General features: G+C 38.9%; 1 protein-coding gene and 1 long non-coding RNA gene across 2 annotated transcripts in view; both read left to right on the forward strand.

Moving 5' to 3' along the window:
- The window catches only part of LOC149499757 (uncharacterized), a 145397-nt gene that overhangs the window by 81773 nt on the left and 50586 nt on the right, over positions 1 to 13038 (forward strand). The window lies entirely within an intron of this gene.
- LOC114253023 (uncharacterized) lies at positions 478 to 8945 on the forward strand. The gene is made up of 4 exons (XM_089738877.1): positions 478 to 754; positions 1473 to 1559; positions 7989 to 8126; positions 8731 to 8945. Exons 1-4 carry the CDS (start codon positions 653 to 655, stop codon positions 8824 to 8826), a joined length of 423 nt encoding a protein of 140 aa, XP_089595003.1. The 5' UTR covers positions 478 to 652; the 3' UTR covers positions 8827 to 8945.

The following is a 13038-nucleotide window of genomic DNA, read 5'->3' on the forward strand; positions in this document are numbered from 1 at the left end:
AATTTGCGTAATCACTGGTGGTAGGACCTCTTGTGAGTCCGCACGGGTAGGTACCACCACCCTGCCTATTTCTGCCGTGAAGCAGTAATGCGTTTCGGTTTGAAGGGTGGGGCAGCCGTTGTAACTATACTGAGACCTTAGAACTTATATCTCAAGGTGGGTGGCGCATTTACCTTGTAGATGTCTATGGGTTCCAGTAACTACTTAACAACAGGTGGGCTGTAAGCTCGTCCAACCATCTAAGCAATGAAAATAATAATATACTCGCCTAGTATATTGCACTGGTGAATCACTTTGCTAACAAGTCCGAATCGCTGTGGTTATCTAAGCCAAGATTGCCTCTCAAACGTGAGGAACACATTTTCCGGTTGACCTTTGTTAAAAATACGCAATCCTCATTAACTGGGAGAGCATTAATTGAGGGGATTAACTTTTATCAGAGCGGGCGAGGGAAGTACCCCTCCCTTGTTTGTGCTTAACCTCAATTGACCCGTTATCTTGCGCTCGAGAGCGTCTAACAACAAACCACGCGAATTTGTATATATAAAGAGAAACGAGTCTGAATTAATTACATTCCGATAGTGCACATCAAGTGATCAGTACAGCGCCGCTTGTGTCTTAAGGTCCGCGTTTGAATTTACATAAACTTACAATGAATTTCGCAAAGATCCTATCCTTCGTCTTCGCTCTGGTGCTGGCTTTGGGCATGACCAGCGCTGCTCCCGAGCCCAGGTGGAAGATCTTCAAGAAAATTGTAAGTGGTTCTGTGTAATTTATTTAACCGACTCAAAAAATTGAGGAGTTTCTCAATTCGACTGTTTTTTTTAAATGTTTGTTACCTTAGAACTTTTTTGAAGGAGAACCGATTTTAATGATTCTTTATTTAAAAGCGGATGAATTTAATATGGTCAATTTCGGTTATGCTTAATAACAGATATTCAATTGTTAATTGATGATTTTATTTTATTGAAGCCGCTTTTCTGATTTGTTTTAATTTTGTTTTTTAAAGCAAAAAAAAACTTTCGTAAATGTTTTAATTGGTTCGTTCGTACTTTTTTCATTAGAGTTCATTTTTTCTTGACGATTCAATCGACTTATTCTTATTGCTTAAATCGCATAGTTCAATGTTACATTATTATCATAAATATTAAAGTTAGTATGATTGAGTTATTGTTCGGTAATCACTTGCGTCTGGAGTTTTTTTTATTTTTTATTACTGCTAGATGGGTGGACGAGCTCACAGCCCACCTGGTGTTAAGTGGTTACTGGAGCTCATAGACATCCACAACGCCACCCACATTGAGATATAAGTTCTAAGGTCTGAAGTATAGTTAGTTAGTTATACATGATTCCGCTGAATTAGCAGAGCCTTAGGGTACATAAATTTATCATTTAAATGAGCGTTTAATGAATAAATACGTATTATTGTTCTCAGCAGTTCCACAGACCAATTGTTTTGTTTTTTTTTTCAGGAAAAAATGGGCAGGAACATCCGTGACGGCATCGTCAAAGCGGGCCCGGCGATTGAGGTCCTCGGTTCGGCTAAAGCTATAGGAAAATGATCTTTAAAACGACTGCCATAAATACTAGTATTATTTAATCTACTCGTTAATTTTAATATGTAATTAAATTACAGCTTTAAGACTTAATAATAAGACGTTCAATTTTAAATATAATTTAAAATTAATGTCTGCCAAAGTTTTCTTAGTGATAAACGTTATGTTGTATAATTGAAAATCAATAAAATATTTTGTACATAATTCAATGCACATTTTTTATTAACCAATCCTTAAACCATTACTACCTTAATATACATCTAAATAAAATTCTTATGATGGACAAACAGTGCATTCATTTGTACAGTGACGTCATTATTTACGAATTCCACGCAAATTATGTGACGACACTTTCACACTTAGTTTTCACAAACACGATAACAATGAAGAAGCCCAATAGCTCATAATCTTTACTCATTATGATCTTTTAGCACTTTTGGGCCGTTCGTAAGCCTTTCCTATACTATAGACGCCATATGGTCAAAGATGCTATTCATCATGAGATGTGAGGGCATTCGACAGAGACTATTAGACCAGAAACTATAGCTGTCCTGTTCCAACCAGAAATCATGGTGCTCTTGCTGTAGAAGAAAGCGGATTGAGTGATACACCATATCCTAATACGATCAGACTTTATTTTTTTATTTTTTTAGAGGTTATATCTATTCTGCGTTTTATAACAATCACAACTGTTGAAATTGGGTTAATGGGAATAATATTTATCGAAGTTTTTCGCGAATTACTTTAAAAATATGATATAAATTAGCTAGCGGTATTTTAAGGGAGATTCCACACTTCATTCACAATGCAAATTATGCAGGGAATCTGCTAATCAACATTTACAAGTAGCATGCTGTTATCACGGCACCAGTCTGTGTAGGATTTGAGGGAATACCACAAAGATCTTCTACTGAGCGGGTGAAATTGCTTGACGAAACGACGCTCCGAATGTTATTGTTTGGAACATGTATATTTGTATGTAAACTTAGCGAGATTCAGGCGTTTGTCAAATACATTGTTTTCTATGATAGCTGCGGCTACATACTGAAAATTTTCAACGCAAATAGAAACATAGCATAGCGGATATGTATTTATAATAACGACACCTTTACTCTTGTCCTTGCTGCTTATTCCACATTATAAGAAGTTGGCGCAGCAGGTTTTTTTTGACGTGACAAAGTCTTGTCGTGACATAATTCGATGGAGCCGGCTACACGCTCGAAAAAACATTACTCATGCGGCGTTACCTTTCTCTAAGGCGTTCCATTTAAGGCTTGAAGTGCAATCGAGAGCGCGCAATGAGCGACAAAGAGGCACAATCGGCCTCCGAGTTCCGCAGCGTTCGACATCTGTCTCTCTCCTATTTGAGTGAGCGATGTATCCGCGTGGACAGCTGCTATACAATAATACATTTACATGTTTTCGTCAAGTATGAAGTTCAGTGAAAAGTGAATGTGGTGTCAATTGTCCATACAAAATATCTATCAAACAAATAAAATTAAAATTTTCTTTTGAAAAATGAAACCATTCCATCAGTATTTTTTTATAACGTTGTCATGTTCAACTATCGTCAGTAAACCGACTTTACAGAAAGCCGATTTTTTCTATTGCCCTTGTAGGCAGACGAGCATACTGATGGTGAGTGGTTACCGTCGCCCATGAACTTCAGCAATGCCAGGAGCAGAGCGAAGCCGCTGCCTACTGCGTTTGAAGAAGGACATGTCATAGCGCTCGGGAAATACCTCGGAGGGGAGCTCAATCCATAGCCGGACGGTACGTTCTCTTATCATGCTGCTAATTTGCCATGAGTTTTATGACCATCGGACCGGTGACCTGGTCAAAGTGGTTGGTAGGGACTGGATGAGAAAGGCAAGAGACCGAAGAGAATGGGGTGCATTCGAAGATACCTACACTCAACATTGGGTGGACACGGGTTGAAGAAGACAGACACTATTTTTTTTTTTCCTACCTAAGCTGAGAGCCTTGAGAGGCTATGTCAGCGTAACCCTAACTTTTGTAGGTGAGCTCACGGGGCTCAAACCTGATGACGTTGCTAACACGAACCCTAGCAAGAGCCGTGCTTCGCAGAATCTACCACCGGATCGGAAACGCGACCCACTGAGAAGATCCGGCGAGAAACTCAGTGGGCTGTGTCTGAGAGTTAATTTACTCGTCGAGCCCTTCGTCGTAAGCGACGGGTTCGACGAGAACGGTGACCGGTGCTTGAATTACCTAAAAGCACCGTTAGTGGATCGGGCGGATCCGAGATGACGTGTTTTGGGCGACGTCGACTGCTTTCCATTCTGTCCGCAGGATCGGGAATGTAGTTACCGGCGGCCACGATGAGAGGGTTCTCGTGTCGTGCCGCTTTATCGAAGTGGCGCATGGACGCCGACTGCAGATACTTACTGATGGACTCTAAGTCCAGGTCGTCATGGAGGTCGACGTTCCTGACGAACCACGGGGCTCCGACGGCTATCCTGCAAAAACGGGATTGAATGATTTGAAAGGATTTTAAGTGTATGCGGGCCGCGTGAGCGAACACTACACTTGCATAGGTCATGACGGGGCGTATGCAAGTTTTGTAGAGTGTCACCTTATTTCTAAGGGACATTTTACTTCGCCTACATATCATCGGGTAGCAGACACTATTATTGTGACCAAATAACACTATTATTGTGACCCCACTCATTGGTCTGTCTATGTCTATAACTTATTTACGTCAGCTGCTGAAAACCCGTACAAACAAACGGACATTTTTGCTTCAGAAATAGATAAAAAAATTCATGTGCTTTCTCGACGCTCAGAACTGAATAAGAACAAGTTGAAGAGACAGGCAGTACATTACTTTTCACAATCTCAATACGAGCATACGGTTGCTTTATGTAAATACTTTGAACGTAGGTACTAATTAATTATAGTTGGTCTGATAAATTATTTATGAAACCGGGGAAGAGGAAAACATTATACTAACCAAATGGGAACAGGGACGATCTCTTATAAGATCTAATGGTAGGTTATTACGTAAAAACACTCTTTGCTAGGAAGCATAATTTGTGAGTTTCTTGCGACGTATATATTCTAGGTTTGCAACTGTTTTTATTATTTTTTATTTACCTTTTTTTTTTTATTGCTTAGTTGGGTGGACGAACTCACGGCCCACCTGATGTTAAGTGGTTACCGGAGCCCATAGACATCTACAACGTAAACGCCGCCAAATCTTGAAACATGAGTTCTAAGGTCTCACTTATAACTACGGCTGCCTCGCCCTCCATACCGAAACGCATTACTGCTTCACGGCAGAAATAGGCAGGGTGGTGGTACCTACCCGTGCGGACTCACAAGAGGTCCTACCACCAGTGATTACGCAAATTATAATTTTGCAGGTTTGATTTTTATTACACGATGTTATTCCTTCACCATGGAAGTTAATCGTGAACATTTGTTAAGTACGTATTTTATTGGAAAAATTGGTACCCGCCATCGCTCAACATGAATGCACCGGACGTCTTATCCTTTAGGCCACGACGACTTCAATTTAGACCTTATCAGTAGATGAGCATATGGCCCACCTGATGGTGAGTGGTTACCGTCGCCCATGGACTTCAGCAATGCCAGGGGCAGAGACCGTTAAACTCGGAACGGACCGATGCAGTAAATGAAACACAATTGCATTTTATTATAATTTTATTCTTTTGAGCTATCTCCGTTTCGATACGGTATTGGATTGCTGCTGATTGATTGTCCAGGAGCAATGACCCGATAAGACCAGAAATGCAGTCTCTTATATTATTGTTTATAAAGCATTTAGATAAAATTCTAAGCTTATAATAACCAGGACAAGAGCAGACATATTGTAATCTCTGTGGCAATAACTCTGACACGAATTATATTTGTGTAATTATATATATAAAGTGTCAACAGAGGAGATTATGAAAAAAAAATACACTTCAAAAGTGTGTTAAGTATTTTTTACTGAGCGATTTGCAATTACTTTACCCGACTACTTGAAAAAGGGGGTAACGTTTGTCGGGTTTTAGTGAGTATGGGATACATTCAGATGTGTCTATGATCCAAGTTGCTGAACAGATTTTGCACGACGCACTAATTCCCTGCCAGTTATTAAAAGAAGACAATAATCTGTCTACTCCTTTGTAGCTCAATTTCAACCTTATAACTCTTTTTTTTTTTCTAGTTAGAAAGGCTATCAGCTTAGGTAAGCTAATAATAGCCTTGAGAGGCTATGTCAGTGTAGCAGGACAAGCAGTGCTTCGCAGAATCTACCACCGTATCGGAAACGCGACTAACTGAGCAGATCCGGCGAGAAACTCAGTGGGCTCAGTGGGTTAATTTACTCGTCGAGCCCTTCATCGCAAGCGACGGGTTCGGCGTGGACGATGACCGGTGCTTGTGGTACCTAAAAGCACCGTTAATGGATCGGGAGTATCCGTAATGACATGCTTAGGGCAACTCTTCCTGTCAATAGACACTGACTATGACCAGATTTACCCTAATGTTTCTGTGATGTTAATACTAGTTTTTATCTATATATTATTACGTGAAGCAAAAACTTTGTGCCCCTTTTTACGAAAAATGCGCGGACGGAGGAGTATGAAGTTTTCCACGCTTATAGAGAATACAGAGAAGGAGTGCAGAATGTTAATATTTTTTTTAATTATACATAAAAAATACATTAAATCGATAAAATCATTACACACACTACCATGTATTTGACACACGCACGCATGCATAATATTTCTTTATTGTCAAACTTTTCATATTGCTTATAGTCTGTGGTGAAATTGAGAATAGATTAAATATTGTTTGTCTTTATTAATACCTATTTGTCTTTAAGTTAGTCTTGGGAAAATCTGTAATTATAGAAGTTTAATAGTATTCAATTTTCAATTATTCAATTAATTATAGTTAGTCGAATTTCGACTACCAGGGGGCCACTATTTAACATAGATGTGTGAACAATATCACGGACCATGTGATGTTAAATTGTTAGCGAAAACCATTACCTGTCACCACTCATTTTCACAGACAAAAGATAAGTCTCAGCTCTAGTGTAAAATTGATGTTTCATCTCTACTTCCCAATAAAGAGGGAAGTATAAAGCATATAGAGCATAAAGCATAATTATTAATAACTATCACTATTTTATGTCATTTTCATAGATAAAATAGACACCACCATCTTGAAGATTGTCGTTGCGAAGCAATTATACCTACCATATGAGTTTAAAGATTTATAATGCATACCGGTAATCATAAAATATTTCCATTAACTACAATATATTTATAAAATGTTCTACTTGACGACGTGTGAGAATTTTAGAATTCACTGTAATTAACATAATCTAAATATCTCGAATACTCCTTACATTACTTATTCGATTATTACAATAAGTGAATGTTATCGAAGTTGTTTTTAGTTTGAAGTTTGTAACTATACTTGAGACCTTAGAACTTGTATCTCAAGGTGGGTGGCGCATTTACGTTGTAGATGTCTATGGGCTCCAGTAACCACTTAACACCAGGTGGGCTGTGAGGTCGTCCACCCATCTAAGCAATAAAAAAAAAAAAGTTATTTAGAAATCATTTTTTTTATAATGCTTTTAGAGAGAGAGAGAGAGAGAGAATACACAACACAATTTTTTTACTGGTGGTAGGACCTCTCGAGAGTCCGCGCGGGTACGCAGTAATGCGTTTCGGTATGAAGGGTGGGGCAGCCGTTGTAACTAAACTGATACCTTAGAACTCATATCTCATGGTGTGTGGCGCTTTTACGTTGTGTATGTCTATGGGCTCCAGTAACCACTTAACGCCAGGTGGGCAGTGAGCTAGTCCACCCTTCTAAGCAATAAAAAAAAATGTATATAATGTAGGCTGGGCTAAATCTGTGATTATAGAAGTAAATTCTTTAACAATGAAACATAATAATGTTCAATCTTTTAATTTAAATTAATAATTATGGTCCACTAGTAATATATAATATGCGAAGTTGTATTATGAGTCGCACGCACAAAGCAGTCTTTCTAAGCGAGCTAAGATAGCTACATTACAGCTTACAACAGCTTACAATAGAATGAAACTGTGTCGCTAGTGTATCAATGTTGTTGACTTTTCTAATTTGCATTCGGCGCACGATTAAGGCGTAAAGCATGACTCAGACTTCAAATACAAACGAAAAACAAATGAGAAAGCATCTGTACGTTTGGACTTAGGGGATCCCCTCGATCAAGTTACAACAGCGCTGCGCTGCATTGAAAAGCTCTTGAGAGAAAGTACTATCTTATCTCAACAACATTGAGATTAGAATCAATAAGCAAACCACTCGAAGACGGGTATGGACATTTGTAGTTTTCAGGTATAAATGACGCGTCAGCCAGGTAGAGCCTCATTCGCAGCGTTGCATTGCACTGTTTGACATCGCCTCTCAACTAACGTATTCTTTGGAGTCACAATGAATTTCTCAAGAGCTCTGTTTTACGTTTTCGCCGTGTTTTTGGTGTGTGCGAGCGTTATGGCTGCTCCTGAACCGAGATGGAAGATTTTCAAGAAAATCGTAAGTTTTTTTTTTTATTATTGCTTAGATGGATGGACCAGCTCACAGCCCACCTGGTGTTAAGTGGTTACTGGAGCCCATAGACATCTACGACGTAAATGCGCCACCCACCTTGAGATATAAGTTCTAAGTTCTCAGTATAGTTACGACGGCTGCCCCGCCCTTCAAACCGAAATGCATTACTGCTTCACAACAGAAATAGGCAGGGTGATGCCTACCCGTGCGGACTCACAAGAGGTCCTACGACCAGTAATTACGCAAATTATAATTTTGCGGGTTTGTTTTTTATTACACGATGTTATTCCATCACCGTGGAAGTCAATTGTGAATATTTCCTGAGTACGTGTTTCATTAGAAAAATTGGTACCCGCCTGGGATTCGAACACCGATGCATCTTTATGCCACGACGACTTCAATTTGTATCTATAGTTATGTACCATGAAAAATAGTTTTAAAAATGTACATTCTTTCTTAGTATAATTCGAGTTTGTTAGAAATTATTTGAGATGATGACTAGTACTAATTGCTTAGCAAAAACACTGTTTTGTTCAATAATCTCGTTCGTTTGACGTCAGATTATATATTGTTGTTATTTGTGTTGCAGGAAAAGGTGGGTCAGAACATTCGTGATGGGATAATCAAAGCTGGACCAGCTGTCGCGGTGGTGGGGCAGGCGGCGACCATCGCTCACGGGAAATGAAAAGAAAAAAGACAATAAGAAAAAGAAAAAAACAATTTGATTATTTACAATCAATCGCTCAATAGACTGTGAAAGACTTCTTAATTTATTATTTAAAAATATAATTTCTTTATTTTGAATTTTTGTTTCCATTAAACAATCTAATTGCTCCATCGAAAAATAAACTTATTCTTTAGTGTTCAAATAATATTCATCAAAGGTAGGGACGCAATATACTGACATTAGAAAAACTATTTTAAAATTTTCTTTATTCATTATAAGGTTTTCCGTACTATGGGTAATCACAACATATAAACTTTCATACGTAATGGGTAAGCAAGACCGTGGCTAAAGTATCGACAATGTAGATCACATTAAAAATATAAAAATTATAATTCGTAAACTATTTAATTTTCATACAAAACCTAATTTATTGTTACGCACTGGGGTTCGGGATAAATAAAATTCCACCAAAGTACAACTAAAAACTGTATTCAACACTTAAAACACTTTAAAACATTCAACAAACACTGTAAAACTCTCAATTCGCTTGTTCCGCTTCGCTTCAGGTGATCCGTTCGCTGTTTCGCTTCGAGAAGTTCCGATTACTGACTGACTGCGTGCCATCTCTACAACGTTTTTATAGCTGACCTTACTTTACCCCTAACCCTGAAGAAATACTAAATTTTTTGGTGGTAGGACCTCTTGAGAATCCGCGCGGGTAGGTACCACCACCCTGCCTATTTCTGCCGTGAAGCAGTAATGCGTTTCGGTTTTTGTAGATATCTATGGGCTCCAGTAACCACTTAACAGATGGGCTGTGAGCTCGCCCACAAATCTAAGCAATACAAAAAAAAAAAAAAAAACATAATAAAACAAATCACACAACTTCACTCCTCGCATTCCCGCCAATGAGTCCCAACGCTTGATCAATACAGCGCTCTACCTTGCCGATTGTTTAGTCGGCCTACTAATGAAATGAAATAAAATCAAATGCGTTTATTTCAGGCAACTTAAGCCCATAAAATTTCACATACAATTACGTAACATCTAAATCAAAATACAATAAAATTAAAATTACAATTTATCAGAATGACTAAAAACAAAAACAAACAAAAATGAAACCAAATCAAATGAAACCGAATCAAAATTATTAAAATTAAAATTCTCAACTACTAATATAAAATTAAAATTAATAAAAGAACTAATACAATAAATAATGAAATAATGTTAACTGAGTAACCGCCACCATACCAGTCACTGTGTTAGATTAACGAGAGACAGATGCTTATTACAACAGTTTCTTATATAGGGGCAGTTCAGTCTGTTTGCAATCATGGCCAGGACCGTGTTGGAGCTGATGGTTCAGTTCTAAGCTGATAGTTCAGTTAGCCCAGAGTTTTAGCGATGAGTCTTAAGTTTGTATCCTCTTTCGCTATTGCTGGTCCAATTATCTTGACAAGTTCATTAAAGCCGGTTATACTGATTGGATAAAAGGCAAAAAAGTTTCGAGTAATCAAGTAATTTGGAATGCATTGTGTAAAATTTTCCACTAACTAATCCTATTACTGACGATGCACCCAATACTCTCGGAATATCTTTTTTGCTTTCCTCCTCCGTTGTATGAGAGCAATAATAACGTTTCTGGAAAATACTGGCTTATTACTGGTGGTAGGACCTCTTGTGAGTCCGCGCGGGTAGGTGCCACCACCCTGCCTATTTCTGCCGTGAAGCAGTAATGCGTCTCGGTTTGAAGGGCAGGGCAACCGTTGTAACTATACTGAGACCCTAGAACTTATGTCTCAAAGTGGGAGGTGCATTTACGTTGTAGATGTCTATGGGCTACAGTAACCACTTAACATCAGGTGGGCTGTGAGCTCGTCCACCCATCTAAGCAATAAAAAATATATAATAATAATAATATTGTATTTATTTTCATTATGCAAATGTTCTCTTTAACAGTCAGTCACAAACTATTATAATCGTTCGAGAATAGTCGGCTGATTAGTATAGTCTGGACACTCACGTCCAACCCAACCGTTTTGTTGGCCCTGCGTGCGCACTAACGGCCCGACCCGACCAAGAAAGCCTGCAGTTTGCGGGAGCCTTAATTTTTCGATGACAGCCCTGAATTTATTACTAGGTAGTTACTAGGTAGGAAAAAAAAGACTACATACTTCCGGCCTGTGGTGGCGCCATGGACGTCCCATGGCTGCCCCATCCTTCAAACCGAAACGCATTACTGCTTCACGGTAGATAAAGGCGGGGTGGTGGTACCTACACGCGCGGACTCACAAGAGGTCCTACCACCAGTAAAACAGTAAAACATCCTAACAGTAAAGTGCTAATTCAAGCTACTTTTGCGAATTAATTAGCACATATAATTTTTTTAATTCAATATACGAAAGATCGCTAATAATATGTAGTATAAAGTATATTAATAAAACAGGATATTAAGCCGTAACAGGATATCTATTTGGGTCTTCGACGAGCGGAAGCCGAAGAAATACAGTATAAAGTTATTTATTTATTTCTGTTAAACTGCAACCTTCGAGTAGATATCGAATCCCGATGAATTAGCCGCATGAATACCGCCCACATTGAGACATCAGATCGGAGTCATGTGGCGGACGCTTTAATACCTCATACCCTCAGTAAAGATTGGTGAAAACGGAGAAGTTATTAATATCTCCAATTGTCATTAGAAAAATACACTAAACTCATAAAACATCACCCAAACCGGCATCGAAAATTCTGCCAGATATTTTTAAGTATTTATTCGAAATCATAACGGTTCGACAGAGAGGTAATCTTATTCGAAAAGTCACAAAATTATTTAGATTTTCTATAAGCCTGAATAGCTAGAAATATTTTACAAAGCATAGAACCTCAGTTGGCATAACACTTTAAGGTATTCAAGTAAGGATACTCTACACACCCTGAATTCATGGTCCCTCTGTAATAAAGCAGTTATTGGATGCCTTATCCACTAGACCAAATATTCCCAAACTTTTTTGGGAACATGACCCCTTTTTCAAAATGAAGCAATATCTCAGAGCCCATAGCCAAATTAAAAATCCTATTCGACTAGCAGAGTTTTTGCTATTGTACGTACGAACTTATTCTTTTTGAAAAGTGGGTGGGTTTAGTGGTGGCTTGGAGGAAGTCCAGTGATACGTGACAAAAAAGATCCCTGGAAACGCACTGTAAATAAACGCAGTGGCTCCAGTTAGCATGGAAGAACTCTACTTTGGTGGCGCGGTACGATGGTAAAAACGAGATGATGGAATCATCTCAAACAATTCCTCAGAGCGCTCCCCATGGAACATACGGTACAAAATACAGAGAGAAGTGAAAACCCTCCGCATACTCAGAGGTTCCAAGCGATCCGTGAGAATGAGATTATCGAATTAGGCTTTGGGACCGCGACTTAGTCCAGAACTCAGGGATTTTGTCAAATGTCCTGGCTCTATGGCCCTTTGGGGCCCGGGAGCCACTCGACTCATCAAAACCATATTTTCTATAAAACAATTGAACTCAAACGAATCTGTACTCACGATTTCCTTGAAGAAGTTCCAAGGTTTCGCTGATGCGGTCGCGAAAACAACAACGAACAAGAAAAATATGATTCTCGTGAAATTCATTTTGATTTTTCTACTAAAGCAGAGTTCGAGTGCCGAGTCAGGAACACAATATGTAGATAGATGCCTCTGCGGGCTTTATATACTCAAGAGGTGTTCATGAAATAATAATTTATCAAAGTGCTATTTACGCGTGAGACAGCGGCGCTCGCGACTTCGCTTGTCGCGATTTTCTTTTCTTTTTAATTTTTTACTGCACTAGTTAGTAGGCAGACGAACGTACGGCCCACTTGACGATGAGTGGTTATCGACGCCCATGGACTTCATTAACCCAAAGGGCAGAGCCAAGCTGCTGTCGTTAAGTACTCTCCACAAGCCTCGTTTGAAGAAAGAAATGTCATAGCGCTCGGGAAACACCGTTGCCGTTGTCGGTCAACATATGAATAGTGCATCTGGTGATAAGTTATCTCCGTCAGTCAGGGATATCAGCCGTCAATCCTCGCCAAATCACATGTGCCCATGAAAGCTCAAATGAAATTGGCTAATGAAAAGCTCTCAGATTGGTAAAAATACCAATTGGTGGTCACAGTATGCTTGTATAATATTAACATGCCTCTCATTCTATGTGTCATTGTACTATATTGTCGTATCA

This window comes from Bombyx mandarina, chromosome 26, assembly GCF_030267445.1.
Source record: "Bombyx mandarina strain Sakado chromosome 26, ASM3026744v2".
NCBI lineage: Eukaryota > Metazoa > Arthropoda > Insecta > Lepidoptera > Bombycidae > Bombyx > Bombyx mandarina.